Here is a 21,714-nt window from a genome sequence, read left to right as displayed (position 1 = left end):
TCTTCTCGTTCTTACACACAGCCTTCTTCATGCACATTGTAGCTACAAAAGAACAAAACTCACACTTTCCCTGTTATTAGTTAAGTGCATCACATGACTGTGGTAGCTTAATTGGCAATTCAATTCACTTATTCACCAGTAGGTGTTCTTACCATTTAATACCAAAATTCCACATCAGCAAACAATAAATACAATTTGGTATGCACAAGCACACAAACAAATAAACAAACACAAACATATTTTAATAAAGAAAATGTGTATATTTCAGCGACAGCTACAGTGGCCAAGCAGTCAAATGACCCAGAAAACATTTTATACATCCTCAGAAGAGAGCAATGAGCAAGCTTGGTGTGAATCCATCAAAGATTTGCTGAGATACGACCCAACTTTCTGTTTGCTGGTGTAACGGCACATTTTGATTGCCTGTACCGGGCAAACGGTTTCGAAAATCAAAAAAAACATGTGATAGCTTTTGTGAGGCTTGGTCTGAAGATAATCTCTGCCAAATTTGGTGAAGATTGGACAACATGTGTAGGAGGAGTACAGAAAAAACGTTTTTCAATTAATTCAAAATGGCGGCCGCATCAATTGGGCTATTATCACAAATTATTATGAGTTACATACGGGATGTCCCAAGATATCATGAGACAAAGGAATCACTTAATAAAGGCAAACAAATCAATAGTTATTGAACAAAACACATTTTTGCTTCCTGCAGCCATGCCCAGTGATCACATGACACCAAATTGTGTAGACATCTTCACAAAAGAGGGTTCCGAGTCATCATACCAAGTTTGGTGTTGACATCTCAAAGATTTGCTGAGATTTGACCCAACTTCCTGTTTGGTTGCTTTGTTGCCAATTTTGATTACCGGACAAACGGTTTTGAAAATCAAATATAAAAGTAGTACGCCAAAGTAATAGTGAGGGTTTGACGATGCTATGTGCCAATTCTGGGGAAGATTGGAACAAATTGTAAGAGGAGTAGGCTTTCAAAGGTTTTTGATAAAACCGGAAATGGCGGAAAATCTATATAACTATATATTTGACGTCATAGAGTGCGTTGAACTTGTCTTGATCCAGGGAATCCAACGATACATCATTTTGGAAAATGTGGCATATGGTTCAAAAGTAATGTGTGTAAACACACCTTCAACTTTGACCCATTGGTGGCGCTAGATGGATGGAATGGGAGACATGAAAGTTGATGAAAATTTATGAGGGGACTGGTCCGTAAGAGTGTGCCGAATTTCACAACTTCTGACAATACGGTTCTAGGGGCTGCCATAGACTCCCATGGCGGAAGTTATTATTAATAATAATAATAATAAATATAGCTGCAAGCAGCAATGGAGTGGCCAAGCAGTCCAGAGCAGGACATGGCCTCCATAGCACTTGTGCAACAATTAAGTCACAACAACCTGTTGCACTCATGCAACACAACAAGTTTGGTTGAAATATCTGTTTGTGTTCAAGAGTACTGAGTGTTCAAAGTTATTTTTGTGGTATAACACCGCAGGCCTCCTCTGCTCCTCATGGGAACGAAGGAACCGAAGTTTGGGGACAATCGGACAAATGGTTGTTGAGATACGCTCTTGAGCCTCGTTTGGCAACTTCGCCAACGCCTTTGATCGGCTCTACCGAACAAACGGTTTTGAAAATGGAAAATCCATCTGATACCTTTTCTGCAGCTGAAGATCATCTGTGCCAAATTTGGTAAACGTTGGACAAAATTTGTGGCGTGCAAAAGGTTTTTACACTTTTCCATGACTTTATTAAGGTAAACACTTCAACAGTTATTAGCCAAAACACGTTTATGCTTCCTGCCACGCCCCCTTTTAGTCACAGGACACACATTTTGGAGGACATCCTCGGAACGAGGTTCCGGGTAGGCGTACCAAATTTGGTGTCACTGCCTCAAAGAACTGCTGAGATATGACTTCACTTCCTGTTTGGCGGCTTTTCTGATGAATTTGATTGGCTGTACCGGACAAACGGTTGTGAGGATCAAAATTATTTTCGATAACTTTTGTGAGGCTTGGTCTGAAGATCATCTCTGGTAATTTTGAAAAAATTTTAGGAGGAGTAGGCTTTCAAAGGGTTTTGATAAAACCGGAAATTGCGGAAAATCTATATAACCGGAAATTGACGCCATAGTGTGTGTTGAACTCGGCTTGATCCAAGGAATCCTACGGTACTTAACCCTTTTGACAATCAGACATGCGGTTCAAAAGTTACTTGTGTAAACGCAACTCCAACTTTGACGTGTTGGTGGCGCTAGAGTGCCCAAGTATGAGGCATGAAACTTTGTGAATTGGACCAGGGGACTGTCCCCAATGAGTGTGCCAAATTTAACAACTTTCGACCAAGCGCTTCTGGGGGCTGCCATTGACACCCAGTCCTAAGAATAATAACTAGAGAGGCTACAATTTCTGGGGAAATTGTAGGGTGTGCTTGCTTGTGTCGGTTGCACAGGGGTCCGTTTTTTAATGACATTTTTACAACTGATATTTCTGTATATTTGACATAAAAATGCATACTTATTATTTATAAAGATTACATAGATTTAAAAGCATCTTTTTTTTGCTGCTCATTTACAAAATACGAGTGAAGTGTACAATGAAATAGATGTCTTCTCATTTCCCCTGCAAGAGGCAGCCTCATAGTTGAATCAAAACGATTAAATTTGGCAGACCGGTGTAAAAATTGACCTAATCTCTATGAATTAAACGTCCTTTTAAGTTTTTCCCTTCTCATGATATTTTCAGGCATTTAGCCTACTCATATTGCATTCATTAATTAATAAAGAACTCCCTTTGAAGATTATTCTATGACGTTACCGGCAGTAGAAGATGGAATCGCGATTCAAACAGTACCATCTGCTAACTGAAAATATGCCCCCAAAAACGTAAATAAGCTTGACATTTATTAAGGGGAAAATCCCTCATTCATAAAAAGCTCACTGCTAGCGATCATTGTCAGTAACAACTCAAAATGCGATATAGCCCTGTGTGGAGAAGCTGCCCCGGTAAATTGTACTAGTACAGTACTAGACTACTGCTGTGTTCGTCTTGGTAGCGATTGCGTTGGTTGAATTGGATTTAGCGTTCCGTTGAACGGTTTAGGCTGAAATTAATTATTTTCATGAACAGATTGACAAAGTTTAGGCTGTGGCAATGAAGTTCAGGTTAGTAGTCAGATAGTTACACTTATTGAAAGACTTTTGAGTAAGGGGAATGCCGAACATGTTCTGTCGCCGTTTGACTTCCTAAACAGCTGTGGAGATGTTAGCTACTCACTAGTGTCTTGGGTAGGCTACAGCGTTGCAGTGAGCTACACTGGTTTGAAACCACAGGTAATGATAATTTCACCCACAAATTGTTTACTTGTAATCTAATTCTAACAAATATATCTTTAGACTGCTACACATGCCATACATCATTGGAAAGCTACGATTCTTGTGCTTCCATTGATGTACATGATGTACATTTCAAGATTGAGTCGAAACAGCAAGTACACTCAACATCTTTGTGATATACTACATTTGTTGAAAAGCGTGAGAAAAAAAGTATTTACTTACCTACTACGGCTTACAGGGGTCCAGTTATGCAAAACATCCCAACAAAAATTGTCTGGTTACATTCCCAAAGGTCCAAACTATCTAACCATGGCAAGTAGTTCGTCCAAAACAGTATTACCTCCCACACATCACTATCTTGTTGCATCATTCTGCCTTTGCCAGTCACTCACGGAAGGAGTTTCACTTTGAATATTTAATAACAGAAAATGTGATGATGGCCCATTGGTGCCATCATCACATTTGGCACCAAATCACCAGGGCTTCCGAGCCCTGGTGATAGCCTTCTAAAGCCAACTAGATCTGTGCGCCCCCCCCCCCCCCCCCCCTCTCATTCTAAGCTAATTTATCAAACTGGCTGCCTCTTGTTAGCCTTGTAGCTAAGGAAATGCTGCAAATGCTAATACACAACATGATGGGTATCTGTGGATCCTTCAAAATAAAAGTCCAGGCGCAAAATGGATGACAGAAGCAGTGTTCTTTGTGCATCAATCCTATCCAATCAGATAAAGCACTCCAATGTGTTCATGCTTCAGTTTTTGTGTTTCAGCAATACTAATGGGGGATTTAGCTATAATATATGATAGTTCTAAGTACCACCTTTCATTAGAGATAACAATTATGAAAAAGAATACCTTTTCATCCTAAGTATTTGACCGTTACCAAGGGGAGTCTCCAAAAGGCCCTTTTAGAAAACGCCTGGATGTACTCTTATAAAAACGTGTCAAATATGAATATATTGTGGTATTACATTTGACTTTTGACTTGAATTGGGTAAGGCTTCATGTTGTGGTCCAATTCTGTCTTCCAGCTAAAACCTACCACCTCTAGGCCTCTTCAGGCCTCTGTTTTCAAAATAAAATCTAGGTGGAAATAGAAACGTTCAATTTCCTTGTGTTCAAGCTTCTATTACTCAACACCAGTAGGACTTATACCCCCTTTCAACCAAAGTGAACCGGGAGCTAGTTCGGAGCTGGTTCAAGAACGGAGCCTTCTAAGAATCGCTTAGATTGCTTTTCCACCGGAAAGAGAGCCACCACAGAGCCACGTCATTACGTCACTGTATACGTCTCATCTTTCCCAGCAACGCTAGCGCGGCAGCGCCAAACACGAAGCAGAGCCCGTCTAAAGGCTGTTTATCAATTCTAAGAACGCGAGGTTGAGATGCGTGTTTTCTTGGCTATTGCGCAATACCCTGGACTCGCAGCAGTATGACAACACTGGCATTATCAGCGCAACATTTGATAAACTTTTGCTGTACAGTGCTTGTGTATTACATTTGTGTTAAATATAGGCTCAATAGCTCATAACATTTGTGTTTGTCATTTCACGCATTTGATAGGATTATGATAAAACGCAGCAACTACAGTCTGCACTGCACTGCGATGCTAGCTAGGTTATCGAAAAGTCGGAGCAAATTTACAAATAAGCAGTTTCATCAATAAAATGAGCACATTTTCAGCAACTACACTGCCCACTTCTCGTTACATTTTAATTCAGATGCTGATTTACAAGTACCGTTTAGCTGAAATATGAATTGGAAAAACTTACAGCAATGGCGGTCAAAGGATTCTGTTGGTCACGGTAACCCCGCCCCAAGCGGTTCTTACTTGGTTCCCAATCTAGTCCAGCTCCGAAGTGGTGCTATTTGTGAACCACGTACGAACCACTTTTCCGGTTTTTATTACAGGGGTCCTGACAACAGGGGAAATAACTTCAGTGTCACCTTTCAAAAGAGACCACAGTCATGCATGTACTCCAAATGGTTCAAGAACAGCTTTCAATTTACTTTGGGTATGTCCTTTTTAGGCATTTTCTTTAATTTGACAGGAATTTAAGGACAGACCGCTTCAGTGTCTGACCACAAAGAGCTTTGACAAACAACACAAACACTACAAAAACATTAAGAGGTCATATGACAAAGACTAACCCTAACTCATCATCGCTACTACTAAGCTACTTGTTGAGTCTATTATTTTGACAGCTATGCCATGACAATATAAGTTCTTTATCATGGAATGCAAAGTTTTTCATGGAACTGCAAATATTTGCATCGGACTTGGTATGAAAGGTCTCAGTACGAAAAAAGTTTCCAAATATATCGCATTTTTGTGTTTACTCGTATCAAACTCAGTCTGAAAAGGTCTTAATTTACATTTACATTACATTTATTCATTTAGTAGACGCTTTTATCCAAAGCGACTTCCAAGAGAGAGCTTTACAAAGTGCATAGGTCACTGATCATAACAACAAGATAGCCAAAAAACATCGCGAGTAGCCAAAACATGAAGCACACATTGTGAACAACCAAAGTAAGTCTTAATGCACCTCTTCCATACAGCTAGTTTACTGAATAAACCAGGCTTATGTTGGGGAAAGTAACTGGCATAAGCCTGGCTTAGGGAGAATGTGAAGCTACGTCACGCCGCGTTGTGTGCAGCCACCATCTTGTGAGGCTTGTGCTAACCCTATCCCGCTTAGTGTTGATACCAGATACCTTAACAACAATGTTTTCATGCAGCAGGAATGACCTACCATTGTGATATTTTTTTTAACCTCAAAGAAAATCTAAACAGCTGTAAACGCACCAGCAGAAAATAAGCTTGACCTTCATAATATGGCGTCTACACAAAAAATAAATAAACACAGCGTGATGTCAGCTTCGCATTCTCTATTTGGTAAACTCGCTTATGGAACAAATCCCTGGGAAAGCAGTCACGCAGTGTAAATATATGGTAGTAGGACTATTGACTTGAGTCAAACAGTGGCCGGTGTGAAATTTTTTCACAGATTCGGAAGAAGACAACCTGATTGCAGTTTGCAATACGTGTGCAGTTGATGTACTTTACTAGAAAACATTTATGAATATGATGGATTTTATGAAAAGGTTTCTTAAGAAAGATGCTGAAGTCGGGGTCTTTGCAAATCAATGTAATGATGGTTTATCGAAGCTCAAAGCATGATACAGGAAGTAAAAATTAGCAAGTGTGGGCTAAAATATATTTTACTTTTACATTTAGTCATTTAGACGCTCTTATCCCGAGCAACTTACAGTAAGTACAGGGACATTCCCCCCGAGGCAAGTAGTCAAGTGCCTTTTAGTTTGATCACAGTTTATATAGGTAAAATTAGTGGAATCCCCCCTCCCCTCACAGACAAGTTTTCCATACATTCATAACTTAACCAAACACGTGTTTTATCAGCAACCTGTGGCTCCTTGGAAGCCTTGCCGTGTTCATGTCAGTCGACTTGGCACATCCTTAACGTTAGCTTGTACCTTAAAACACGAAAAATAACTAGCTTGTGCATACAGGGAACAGACGTTATCTATCACTCGTCTTTTCATGGTCCCTTGTGCCAAGTGATAAGAGAACATTCTAAGTAAAGTGTTCTGGGCCTAATTTTAAGAGAATAACTCGTGTCCTTTCTTGGCCTGTGATGTCCCTCGGTCTGTGCTTTTGGCAATAATATGGCCCTCTTTTGTGTGCTTCTGGCAACAACAGGAGACTATACTTTTCCATGACGTGCATTCAATAGATTACATATTCTAGCACATATAGGAGCAATCAATGTTGGCTCAATGATATTAGATCAATAAATTTGCCACAACATTAACACTAGTGATATCAGTTAGATTTGGTTAGGCCAGAGCTATGGAATTTTAAATCATCCATCTTTGCACAATACATCTTAGCCTTTTTGATACAAATTTACACCAGAATGTGTGTATTCATGGGTTTCATGTGATGTCACACAGTGGTCGCGGCGCCGTCTCTAGGACTGAATTGCAAGATGCCGTCTATCTGCCGTGCTGTGGTAACAGCAAATCTCAAATACATAAATGTATCTTTTACAATGTCCCAAAAACCCTGAGCGTCGTGAGAAATGGATTGCTGCTATCAAGAGTAGGGATGGGGATCGATACCCGGTTCTGTAAGGACCCGGTTTCAAATGTCTCAATACCCGAAAATCAATAAGGTCCGAGCTTATCGATACCGCTATCGAGACTAGGTAGGCTAATATAATATAACTTATGTCTCGAGAGAGAAGTTATGTAATTTAAATCAAATCACTGGTGCACAAACGTACATCGATTGTCTAATAAAATTACTAAATTCACAGCCTTTAAACTAAAAGAAGAAGAATTGGCTCACGCCCTATACTTCGCTTTATTTCTCATTTTATTGCTAGCTACGATGGCTGAACGTAAGCGGTCAAAGGCTTGGCTACATTTTAATAAAGCCAAAGATAAGGACGAAGCGACGTGTAATATATGTTCGAAGATAATTTATTGTAAGGGTAATAAGCACCTCAACGTTGTGCATCAGCTAAAGGTAAAATGCATTCGACTGTCTTCGAGAAGCAACGGTGCCAACTCCAGCTGCCGGACAATCCTCCTTCTCAAGCCAAGTTTGCATGGTGAGCGCAGTCAGCGCACCCCAACTTCGTAGCAAGTATCCATCGTTGACAATAATAAGCCTCAATAATAAGAGCCAGGGCTCTACAGTGCAACTATTTCACTCGCCTATGCCCCTAAAATTTGATGCGTGCGCGAGTTTACGAGCACAGTCAGTGTGTGAGTAAAGACTAGCCTCCCCCGCCCCGCTGCTGATCATTCAAACCATAGTCACCGGGAGCATAGCTCTGTGGGCTGCTTAAGCATCTTGTTAAACAATAACAGAGACGGAACAAAATAGGAATAGAGATAAGGAAGGTTTTGGTTTGGTTAGCTGGTCATTTAGCGAGATCAGGTGCCTTTTGTTGAAACGTGTTAAACTTTTCATAAAGTCTTGAACAATGACGGTTTGTCAATGTCACTTTTTGTCAACCAACCAATCACAGTCATTTATACTAGTTAGTCATCCAGGTTGTGGATAGTACATCTGTAGTGGACAATTGTAGATTTAGCCAGAGCCAGGATCCATTGTGCAAATATGTGCTCCTTTTATCCAGCCTCCACCTGAGAGCAACACATTCCCATTGTTCTATTTGACATCAGTTTTACTTAAGTTATTGTTATAAATGTTGTTCAGTAATCTTGTTAACATAAAGTGTGGCGTGGGTTGTGTGGGTGCTGCTATATGTTTAACATTTGCCAAATTCATTCATTTACATTTACATTTAGCAGACGCTCTTATCCAGAGCGACTTACAGTGAGTACAGGGACATTCCCCCGAAGCAAGTAGGGTGAAGTGCCTTGCCCAAGGACACAACGTCATTTTGCATGGTCGGGAATCGAACTGGCAACCTTCAGATTACTAGCCCGATTCCCTAACCACTCAGCCACCTGACTCCACCATTTAGATGGTGGTTAGCTCAAGCTCACCCCATAAAAGTATGGTATCGATAAAGACTCGGATCGTTAAGCAGTCTCAAAAATTGTATCAATATCGATCAAAATTAACGATCCCCATCCCTAATCAAGAGGGATCACTGGACTCCTACAGAACACAATTTAAAATTTGAGCATGTATAACATTATTCTGGACATCTAGCATTAGATGCTAGCATTAGCTATATCAAATGTCCAGAATAACGTTGATATAGATTTACATTAGTAACGTTAGTTATGTAAGGTATTTATTATGACCTTTCATTGTGACAAGGGGAGTCATTGTGCTGACGGTCTGGCGGAGTGAGTTAAATAAGTGAGACGTGCAGTACCGTCTTGGTTCCGCCGGGGCATTGGAAGCCTGTGTCCTTATTTTAAAGCCCAAACCTAAGTTTAGCATATATAGGCCTATATATAAAACCCTCGGCTACAGTTATATGGTTGAATTATGTTGGGTTGCTATTTGTTGGAGTGGCGTTAGTATGCTAAACTACTTTTCTTTTGGTGGCCTGATATGACTGATATTACAACAGAATCTGATGGCAGTTCAGTGATATAAACACTATATATTCGTGTAATGTTAATATTGCTTGATGAACAGACTGCCACTGACCATTCCTATGATCAAGAACATTTTCTTCATCTCCAGAATTATTAATTTTGGCAGTAATTATTATTTAATGGATCCTGATGAGAAGTAGCGGTAGGCTTTGGTGCTTTTAAATGCCTTAAGGGCTTCCCCGGTGTATGGAGAAGGATTGTGGACGAGGTAAATATAGATGTCAGCAAACGTCAAATTTGGCTGGTTTTTACTATACTTTAGTGGAGTAAGCAGTTCACTTGTCAGTAAATAAGGATAAAAACGCAAGTATTTATCTAATTAAAATATTGTTGCTTTTCATCGCTGGTAAGGTGTGCTATTTTCGTGTGCGACATCATCCATTCTCACTGAGGAGACCCCCGAGGACAGGCCAATTGGTCCTAAAGATGGCGGCCGCAACAAAAGTCACGTGACTGAAACCCATGAATATATGCAATTTTCTTTTTTTACGCGGGTAAACCCACTCGAAATAGGCAATGCACATTTTAATTCTCCCCTTTATAACTACTAGTGCACAGTGCCTGTGATGCAGTTGGTGATTTAAGATGTCAGTGAAACACACATACAGATTCCTTGAATTATAGATAGTGCATAGTGCCCATGATTAAAATTGGTGGCACACACAGATTCCTGGAATTATAGGGCACAGTGCCCGCAATGATGTTGGTGACACAGATTTCTGGAATTATAGAATATAGTGCAGTGCCCGTGATGCAGCTGGTGATGACAGTTCTTCTCAGTGGTTTTAGTACTTATATTTCTCAGATCACAATTAAAATTCTCTGTCATCTCTGAAATACTTGTTTAACCTTCACATCTATTCTAGTCAAATTGCCAATGCTGTGGTAGCCTACATTCATGCAAATGATTATGTAGCCTTCATTTGTTTGCTCTTTCGTACCTTATACATTGCTTATGTTATGTCAAAATGTACTATGTTGGTTCTCTGTTAAATTGTTTTACTACCACAAACATCTAAACATTTAGTTCATGACAGAAGTCATTACATGCACAATGGTTGAGCCAGTTGTCATAATTGTAGGCCTAATTCACCATACAGCGCAGTTTTGACATCAGTAAACACATTCATTTTTGTAACAAAATCACATCTATACTCAAAGTATATCCACTTTATATTTTTCTTCTGTTAGCTAGCCAGCACCTTTGGAAGCAGCTGAATATCGTTTGTAAAAACAAACTCACTTATAAATAACGAAACAGAATATCTCTACTTTCCTTACTACGCTTAGTTTCATTTGCCTTTGTTTATTGCATAAATTCAAACGCAGTACTGCACTCTTACTGCACTAGATTTTTAAAAGGACACCTGCAAAATATATACTTTACAGAGTTACCTGAAAAAATCGATTGCCATTTGAATCGCGATTCAGTCTTCTAGCGATTCACATCGTTGTTCCCCCTGGGAACAGAAAAAGTACACGTTAATGGTGTCAAACAGACTAATCACAAATGGAAACAAGTTACAACAAGTCTAATACCACATAACAATTAAAAGATGAATAACAAACAATGAAATAAAACATCAGGGCCAGTTTTGCCTGCTATAGTTGGATGGTGTAAGTAATAACAGGGTAACCGCAGGGTCTTAAGTATTAAAAGTTGATCAATCCATTTTGGGAAGATTAAGGCCCTTAAAAGGTATTTAAAAGTCTTAATCCCGATTTTATGAGGTATTACATTTTGTTCAAGCTTTGTCCAACGTTTGACTCAAAGTATGCATGAATATATTGGTGGGCATAGATTAATTTTTAAAATCTAGATTAATCTCACTGTAATCTTGGCGTTAATCTAGATTAAAATGGCTCATTTGAATTCCGCTGAAGGCATTCAAAATGTGTGCTACCCAAATAATGACTAAAAGTAAGTCTTTGAGAACGGGTTTCTCAAGCCAGGTGGCGCATTAGACCAGGAGCTCATCTCCTGTTTCCAAAATTTATCACAAACTGCTTGAGAAAGCTGTTCTACTATGATAATTGGTGATGAAAATAAATTATGTTCAATAAGATGTACTTGTGTTTATCAACTGTTTATTAGATTAGTTAGCTTGGCTGATAGAGCTGTGCTGACGGGCTTGCCTCGGTTGCACTCAAACATCGTAGTTTGACGACGACTCTTCCCCTGCGCTACATCAGTGCTTGGCCCGGCATCTTCCGCATTAGCTAAGGGATGCTTTGCGTTTAGGTGGTATTTGAGACTGGAAGAACTCCTACAGTAAACTAATTCAGCATAGGACAAGGTGCAAACAACCTTAGTCTTGTCCAGGTTTCCATTGGGAAGCTTCTTAAAAATACATTTTCCTTGAAGCAAACCAGGCGGCTTCATAGCTGCATCCATGTTAGCACGTCACGTTTGATGTGATAATTTCATACACAAGGCATACACACAGGTTCGAAGACTCGTTCTCGCCCTCTACAGTGCAATTCGGCTAGGTATACATCCGCGCTAAAATATGAAGGTAAAAGTCATCATAGCTTGCGTAGTATAGACCCAGCTCCCAACCCAACTTTGAGAATAGATTAACGGCGATATTTTTTTATCGCCCGATAAGAGTCTCACGTTAACGCAGCGCGTTAACGCCGATAACGGCCCACCACTAATATATTTATTTTCCTCCCTATTTATTATAAACTATGTATTTTGCGAAATGCCTGGTTAGGTGATGTGTCGGCCTCCACGTCGCCAAACAGACTCCGAAATGGGGAAATGTAGGCTAAATTTGCGGACTGAAGCCTGTCGCTGAAAACAACCGTGAGGTTTAGCTACTGTACATATTTTAAAAAGAATATTAGCGTATAGCCTCGATGGGCATCCACGCTGTCGAGTCCCACATGCATGGTGCTAGCCACAAGGCCACCGTTGGCCGCAGAGAGCAGTTTCATCGCCAGTTTCTGTGCTCCACTAGCGACACTACCCAACACGACAGCTGAACTTGTCAAAACAGCTACGACAGCGACCTCTGCCCCATCGTCTGCCATATCGTCTACCAACATCAGGTTGGCTATGGGCGTCACATCAACGATGCGCGCTGAGGTTATCTGGTGTCTCAATACTGCGGTGAATCACCACTCACTGAACTCAAATATTCAAATATTTTTATAAACTGCCTTTGCTTTTGACTAATTTATTCTTTTGCGCTTTGTTTCTTCCGAGCTTATCTGAGTTCTGTTGTATGGTTGTGCTCTATAGATTTATTTGCAAACTACAATTGTTTATTAAGTTAAAGGGGTCATTGATTGGAAAACCGATTTTACCTTGTCATAGTTGAATAACGACAATTCGGTGGGTAAAATGGACTTACAGTGAACCTCAAAGTACATTGACACCTCTTTCCTATCTAAATCTCACAACTTGAAACTGCAGCTGTAAAACGATCGGTTTTGAAAAAGCGGAATTTGTGACGTCACAAATTCCGCATCACCTTTGTCACGCCCAAACATTTACATACAGACCAGCCCTCTGGTGTTCTGGCCCAGGATCTCAGACACTCGTTTAGCTGCGCGCTGCTCTGTGTACTTCCACACGAACAACAAAGGAGAAAGTTAGAAAGATTTTAAAGAATATTGAAAATGGACCATCGTAAATGCAGTGTTCCAGGATGTACTGGGAATGCTGACACTTTTCATAATCTTCCCAAGGAACCAGACACTCGACGGGCATGGCTGATGTTTTTCTATGAGAAGATCCCTGTGAAGTTCGACACTCATTTATTCATTTGCTCGAACCATTTCACCAAAGACAGTTTTGAATGAAAACCTTGGAAAATTTAAAGAAGGATTTGCTAAGCCGCTGTTGCTGAAAAGAGGTGCTGTTCCAACCGTATGCTCATCACAAACGCAAGCTGTAAGTATGATTTTGTCGCTAACAGTTAGCCTATTAGCAATGCTAATGTCTCCTGAATCTAGCATAGGTAGAATGCTAAATACGTTTCTAAACACATCAACATACCTTACTTGGCAAATTACTCTAGCTAGACTAGCTGTCTAGCCTATTGCTAACACCTGTCTAGATTATCTATTTGAAAGAACTGGAGAAAGGCAGGTGCTAGATACAGGATACGTTAGCATTGCTAATAACTGTTACCGACAAAATCATACTATAGCTTGCGGTTGTGATGAACATAAGGTCGGAACGCACCTCTTTTCAGCAACAGCTTCATAGAAAATCCTGCTTTACATTGTCCCAGGTTTTCAAAACGTCCTTGGTGAAATGGTTCGCGCAAATGTGTCGAGGATCGAACTGCACAGGGATCTTCTACGCTACGGTATAGACAAACGTCAGCCATGCCCGTCGAGTCAATGTTAGCTAGACTCTAGCTCATCTGCTTTTTATTAACGCAAGAACAGCTAACGCTAGATAGTGAAAACACCTAGACCGTAGGCATGTAAACTAGTTTAGCTTGCTAACGCAAGAGCATAGGTAGAATGTGTGATGATGGTTTATTGGCAATGGGGATAACGTTATTTCATGTTCCTGACTGTTTCATTCAAATAAATAACCCATGTTGTCATGTAAATCTACAATTCAAGATACATGTTTGTCCAGATCTATTTTTCAGAAAGAGAGCTAGAGCTAACTGAAGCTGAGTTGAATCACGATGGTTTGTTTGCTAAGCTGTAGTGCTAACGTTACCCACCTAAGGCGATCCTGTTAGCTTCGACAACAGATGTGGAAACAACTAACGTAATCATTTCAAATGAATCTAGTCAATCTGTTGAAAACAGTGTTGTGTACACACAATAGATTTATTTGTCTGTTTTTATTTCAAGTCTCCACCTTCGTTGTTTCAGTGAGTGCTGTTGGCCATGTTGCGTCTTTGCTCCGCAGCTTCACTCGTTGTAAACCAACCAGTCAGCGCGCAGCTCATCTATATAAAGGCTCAAGACGCACTTGTTCCGGGAGTACAACGGTACTTAGGAATGGTTTGCTGGACCCCATGTTAGTTTCCTCAAGGATCACAATGACTCTACATACAACACATTGTTATATTTTTTGGATATGTAAATGGAAATTTAACACATGTAGTCACATACTACAGTGTCCATAAAACAAGTTCAGGGTAAAAAAGAAACCTGCGTTAACGGCACTTTTTTTTATCGCGTTAAAGTGAGATTGCGTTAACGCATTATCACGTTAACTTCAACAGCCCTAGTGAATATATAAGTAGTGTTTGGCCATAATTATAGGGAAAACCTTTTTGCTTCATGTATTCTGGTGAACTTATCAGGTATCGCACATCAGTCCTGGTAATGTGTGTTGAAAAATGTGAAAGATTCCTTTGTGCATTAAGGCTATATTGTAAAATAACGAAATCTTTCAGTCTTGATTCCTGACCAATTGCATGGGTATCCCTATTTGTAAAATAATAATTTGTCTAGTTTAACTCTGCTATGGTAGGATAGATCATCAGTATTTGTTAAACACATACACATGTTATGTGTTATGCTACATTTGCCTAACTATGTCAAGACTGTCTTATGTGTAAATTAATAGTTAACTGACTGTTGACTTGTTTGTCTAATTATTCCACATACCAGATCCGAAAACTACTAGAGTGTCAGGAGAAGCCGGTCTGCCAATTGCCATCCACAGAAGAGACAGCCATTCAAAGCAATCAGACTTTTCCTGGACAACTTGCATTGAATAAAGTTAACATTGCTGTAGAAACAGGTACTTGGGACATTGTTTAGTAAGGCATTATAATTTTTCATTTTGGCTAAATCGATCGTACAAAAATCTTAAATTAATTTATATTTGTTATTGGAAATGCATTTTAAGAGCTTTGTATGTAATTTAACTTTTGAGTCTGTTGCAAATCCTGATGTTAAAACTACAAACGCCAAGCCAGTTTTCACTACGTATAGCACGGTTAGGAGTCAAATGACCCCTGAGTCTTCAGACAGGGATGTTGTTACTGACACGTAATGATTACTAGATGGCACTAGATAGCAAAGGCAATGTCGGAAAATAATTTTTTGTTTGTCAATCTGTCATTCATTTCCTTGTTGTTAGTTGGTGATTATTGAATTAGAACGTTTGTTGTCTAGCCCTTCAATCATTCAGCAAATGTAATTTATTGGCTAAAGGATGTCTCACACGTGGTTTAGATTGCAGTTGGTCTATAGTAGCCTGACATTATAAATATTTTAAAGACAGTCAAAAGTATAAACACGCATGGACATCATAAACATCCAATGGTCTAATTAGATAGTTATACTGGAAAAAGCTGGTACTATCCTACCATTAGCTAAATTGTTGCAAACTATCCGTCAAATAATGATTGGTTTCGCCCATGTGTGAATATATGCAAAATGTATTATTCTTTATCCATTTTATAAAACATACTTGCATTTTACCATTAAAATTATTGATCCCGCTATGTCATGACATAGGCCCAAGAATTGTGCTTCACGTCTACACGCAAATGCCCATTGTAGTGCAGCTAATGCACTTCATAGAATTCAGTTATATTGATGTCATCATTTTGCACATAATTATAGGCTATATGTAAACTATAGTGCTGTCAAACGAGTAAAATATTGAATCGCGATTAATCGCATTAATGTCATAGTTAACTCGCAATTAATCGCACATTTTTATCTATTCTAAATGTCCCTTGATTTCTTTTTGTCCCATTATTTTTTCTCATTTTAATGCTCTTATCAACATGGAAAAGTGGATCGGATTGCTTGGTGCAAAGTTTTTTTAAATTGAAAACAACATCGGAATCGCCTGGCTTTGACGTGGGGGCGGAGAATTCGCATCAGCTGTGTGCTTGGCCATCAAGTGGTATTTCAGACTGGACATGCTGCGATGATAGCTCAGTTTACAACGACAAAACACACAGATCACCTTGGTCTTGTCAATGGAACCATTTGGCAACTTTTTAAAAGTAAACTTTCCATTCAGAATCTTATTGGCATCCATTTTGGCGTCTCGTGCTCGCCTACTACTCTTTAGCCGGCTCGCAAGCCCAAACAAGTGTGTGCGGCGTGTCTGCTGTTTTGTTTCTCGCTAGAGCCGGTGTGGTGTTGTAGTTTTTATAATGTCAGTAGTTGTTGCAACAGCATGTGAAAAAAACTACAAAGTTTGCTTTAACGCCGTTAAAATGGGTTTGCGTTAACGCCGTTAATAACACGTTTAACTGACAGCACTAGTAAACTATACTTATTTTGCTAGACATATAAATCTTATTTAGGCTATATAATCTTTGTCTGAATGACAGACTTGTGTAAGGGAACCCAAAGCGAAATCGCAGCTTTGAAAGACAGGGAAAGAAATGTCCGAATGCGTAGCTGGCAGCAATTCATAATCAAAATTGTGTTTAATCGCCAAGTAAGTGGTCACAAACAAGGAATTTACTTTGGTGTGCAGGTGCATACAGTGAACATTTAAACATAATGAACAAAAAGAAAATGTACAACAAAATAAAATAAACTACTGGCAGAGCTATACAATATAATATAAAATAAAATACGATAGATAAAATAATATAGAATAAAAATAATACTGAATATGTTAAACCAAAATATGAGCAAAATAGCCTTAAATTAGCTATGTTATTTATTTTATTTTATATATATATACTGGGTGGATAACACATCTAGGAAAAGTCAAGAAAGCAGGGTCCTGGAATTTGAGTGCCAAGATTAAAAAAACATATCTTCATTGGGGTAAAATTACCCCTGCTCAGTGTTTCTAGTGTTAAGTAGTGATGCACAGCTCTTAAGTGTAGGTGAAGTTGTTAGATAAGTCTGTCATGTATAAAGTCTGTTAAGTATAAAACCATTTTAACAAAATTATGTCATTCTAAAAGTATCTATGACAAGTTCTTCTGTTATATTCTGTGAAAACATTTATTTTCCTCAAAGGCTAAATATATGATAACGTTAAGTGTTAATTGTTCACCCACAATTTTTAGGTGCCAGTCTCTTTTGGGGAGACCCAGATGTTCCTTCATATGAAGAGTGCTCACAGCAGGACTGGCATGCAGACTTTGACCCTGATGTCCCTGATGCCAACATACTTGAAGACATGAAGGAGCAACATGTGTCAGGTTCACCTTCAAACCAGTCGATGCAAAGGTGCTTGCACACTGCTTCTATATTGACCAAGATCACAACATTCTGAAGGTGGCTTACCAACACTTAACACAATAGCATTGCAGGTACCTCTAGCATACTGCATTGCTATCTTGAGAGGTATACCTGTGTGTTGCCTTTCATTGGGAAACTTTGCCTAACCAAAATATTTAGTGAATTGCTAACACTGCAGTTAATGGTTATTCAAAGTAATTTGTAATCAATCCACTCAAAAGCCGCGTTGCAACCGAAATTAGCCGGAACAATTAGTCTGAACTTTTTTCAAGGGACCATTTGGCTCCTCCGCACCTTTGTTGTCTGCGTTTTCATAGTGGTCTAAGATACCGCAAAGACTCGGCAAATAGTTTGCTGACGTATGATTGCACGCGACTGCTCCTTCCAGTCTCGGAGGGGGCGATAAAGACTATACAACAATAATATGTCATTCAAAGCATCAGACATATTTGTGCGACACTGCAACACCAACAACATAGCATGGAGGAGATTCAAGCTGTGCTGCTGTTGATTGTAATGTATTGCTTTGCTAAAGAGGTAATTGAGAAAACACTGGAAAAGAGGCAACGCGACAAATCATAAACTGTACGCTGCAGACTTATTAGACTTTTAAACATGGTGGTAGAAATAAAATGCTGCGTGCACTCAACCAATCAGCATGTTCCATATCCAAGTCCCACCCCAAAATTTCCTGGCTTTAGAAAAGTACCACTTCCCAAGAAGGGACTTTGCGAGGGGAAAATATTTAACCTGGAACTTAATTTAGACTTAATTTAGACCTCAGAAGTCCCTAGTTCCTGGGGAAAGTTTCTAGAGTGGGAACGCGGTGTAATAGTGTAGTAAAAAGATTATTTAGCTGTAACATCATTTTAAACTACGTTCTTGGGAAGCTGTCGCCAAGGAAAACTCTGTTGCTGCTGAAACTCTTGCTCTTAACCCTTAGCTGTTCCACATATTTCCAACAATCCCCACAGCTTAATAACAAATAATTTTTCTGAACCGGTGTTACCCAGCATTATTCTTCTACCATGCTAGTGTTACTTGGTAGCCTTCTAATTTGTACATTCCGAATCCATACTAAAGCGTTTGTCGCATAGTTTTTGTCTAACGGAAAATATTCAATTTATGTTCGAATCACAAATATGCGAAGTGACTTTCTTTTGCTCACGTGATGCTACTCCTTAAAAGGTTATTTCACAGTTTTCTAAGATTCTTTTGCTCCTTAAAAATCAAATTTCTCTGTCACAGATTATGAAAGTGCAGATTGTAAACTTTCAAATGAAGTGATTTACATGAAAATAGTTGAAGAAACAAATCTGAATGTTGGTAAACCTGAAATGCTCAAGAAGAGAAATCCCCATTGAAAGATTCTAGACTTTTCAGCTCTTAAAATTTTGAGCGCGAGTTAGCTCCCTGTCATGTGACAACGGAGCGCAGTGACAAGGAGTTATTGACGGCAAATTTAAACCTAAAATCTGTATTGAATAACGTAAAGATTAAGTTTAAATGGTAATGTAACATTGGATAGAACGGTAGAGCAGGCACATACTGTGCAGAAGGCTAATTAGCAAACATTTTTAATTTAAACAGGTCGCACGATAACGATTATTTGCACTGGCACAAATGCTCCCATATATTTAGAGGTTGCACAGATACAATTTCAGGAGCAATTTCGATGATCACAATTTCAAGCCCATAACTATTGTTACATTATAGGTAATAGCTATGGAAGACAAAGACGACGCTAGGCCCTACCTAGAGGTAACGCTACCTTTCTGAGCTGGAGAGAAAGAAGCGTCAATAGCATAAGCTGTTAAACGCGGCCTAAAAACCCACCTTTTTAACAGAGCCTTTTGTTGATTGACTATTTTTTCTATTTTTTCTCTTTTCTTTTTTCTCTTTTCCTTTTTTTGGTCGACATGATTGTTTTTATTACATTTCATTCGCCCTTTCTTGCTTTTAACCTGTAGCACTTTCCGATTTTAGTTAATATAAAATGCATTATAAATACTTCTATTATTATTATTATACACTACAACATCAACAATGAAATATAGCTGCAAGCAGCAATGGCGGATTCCTCCTTCAAAATTGCAAAATGTTGTAAAATTGACAGATAGTTACACTGGGATTAACCAGAAGACTTGAAACTGTAATTTCTGTCAGAATTTTAAAAAAAATGTTTGTACCTCTGACTGAATTCGAATCCACCACCCTTCACACATCAGCACTGCGTCTCATCCTACTAAGCCATTCACAGACTTTGACATTTCATCATTCCGTTTTTGTATCAGAAAATAAGACATTTCTCCAATGGCACCCATTGTCAGATTTGGTTAAAGTTCAAACGGATGTAATTTAGTCATATTTATATATGGGACATAAAAACGGGATGACTGGGTTGCTGCTGTAAAGAATAGCTTACACATAACAAATAAATGGATTTCTGAAATATTGAGAGGTATAAATGAGTGGAGTGAGTTACCATAAATAAGTAAATGAGTATTCTACAAGATCTTAAAAAGCTAAAGGAAATGTAGGTCTATTTTTGAGGTGTTTAAAGAGCTGTGTAAGCATTGTATTGCCTGGAATGTTGACGGTAACTTGACTTGAGTAGACAATACATTGAAGGGAACTTGAGGGACCAAATCCATTGATTCACTACCCAATCGATCATTAGAAGGGGGGATGTTATGGGATATGGCACCTTCCAAACAGCCTGAAAGGTTTTCACAGTTTACTAGGTCAGGAAGAAAAGAGTGGGAATTTTCAACAAGTGATTTCCACCAAGAGCTTTTCTAATCCCCCTGTAGAAAAGGAATTTGTCAAGCGGCACCCTGATATTTAAACTTCGCAGATATGGCTCATCGAGCAAGTGAAGAGAAAATAGAAAATAGTATCTTCGCACTCAATCGAATTCCAGGCTTTCTTGACTTTTCCTAGATATGTGCGTGTTCTCACTAGGGGTGGAACGGTACATGAATTTGTATTGTGAGCGTTTGTATGATATGACTCCACTGTGACAGTGTAATAAGAAAGAAACAACCAGAGACGCGGCTCGAAATAAAGAAAATGCTGTATTTTTATGTGCGTTCTTCCTTCAACACATCATAACACATAACGTTGGAGAGACCTCCTTCGCCCTACTCCGTCCTTCTTCCTCCCTTCTTCTAGCCTCAGCCAGCACCTTCAGGGTACAAACACAGTCATTAGCATGATTCGCCCCACCTGGTCACTCTGGCGACGCCTGTACTCCGCCTCACCCCCCGTAGAGGGCGTAGCAGGCATATGTCCTCTTACATAACCCCCCCACCAAGACAGACCCAGAGGGTCTTGCGCCAGCCGTGCTCTAACGGTAACGGCGAGACAGCGCGTCCGCATTCCCATGCAACTTCCCTGGCTTATGGACGACTTCAAACTTGAACGGCTGTAACGCCAGAAACCATCTCGTAACCCTACTGTTGGAGTCCTTCTGTCCCGTCATCCACTTTAGGGGGGCGTGGTCCGTGACTAGGCGGAAACTCCTTCCTAAAAGGTAGTACCTCAAGTATTCCAGCGCCCATTTAATAGCCAAGGCTTCCCTTTCCACAGTGGCATATTTCCGTTCTCTTATCGGAAAGCTTGCGACTGATATATATGATGGGATGCGCCTCCTCTCCCTGCGACAGCACTCCCCTATCCCCGTATCTGAGGCATCTGTAAACACGGTAAAAGGGGCGTTAAAGTCAGGCAACACAGGGTTTGTACATAACAAGGATTTCAGGGTAGTAAAAGCCCTTTCCGTAGCGTCCGTCCATACCACCCGTACTGGCTTAGCGTTTTTCGTCAGGTCTGTTAGCGGGGTTGCTATGGTCGCGTAATTAGGGATGATGCGCCTGTAATACCCCGTCAATCCTAGGAAGGCGCGGATCGCCTTCTTTGTGGTAGATCTCGGCCACTCTCTCACCGCCTCCGTCTTTGCCTTCTGTGGCTTAATCAGTCCGCTTCCTATAGTGTACCCCAGGTACTCCGCCTCGTTCAGGCCACGGTGACATTTCTTTGGGTTGGCAGTCAGCCCTGCTGCCTCCAGACTCGTTAACACAGCCCGTAC

The 21,714-nt window shown here is 39.8% G+C and overlaps 1 protein-coding gene across 3 annotated transcripts in view; it reads left to right on the top strand.

Moving 5' to 3' along the window:
• stil (STIL centriolar assembly protein) overlaps nucleotides 1–21,714 on the top strand; it is a 76,106-nt gene that overhangs the window by 43,130 nt on the left and 11,262 nt on the right. For all 3 annotated transcript variants that reach the window (XM_067230668.1, XM_067230667.1, XM_067230669.1), the window contains 2 exons: nucleotides 15,066–15,198; nucleotides 17,450–17,612. In XM_067230668.1, coding sequence (XP_067086769.1) covers nucleotides 15,066–15,198; nucleotides 17,450–17,612 — 296 coding nt within the window. The remainder of the gene's footprint in view (nucleotides 1–15,065; nucleotides 15,199–17,449; nucleotides 17,613–21,714) is intronic.

The sequence above is a fragment of the Osmerus mordax genome, chromosome 27, assembly GCF_038355195.1.
Source record: "Osmerus mordax isolate fOsmMor3 chromosome 27, fOsmMor3.pri, whole genome shotgun sequence".
NCBI classification, from domain to species: Eukaryota; Metazoa; Chordata; class Actinopteri; order Osmeriformes; family Osmeridae; genus Osmerus; species Osmerus mordax.
This window is presented reverse-complemented; position numbering and strand designations above follow the sequence as displayed.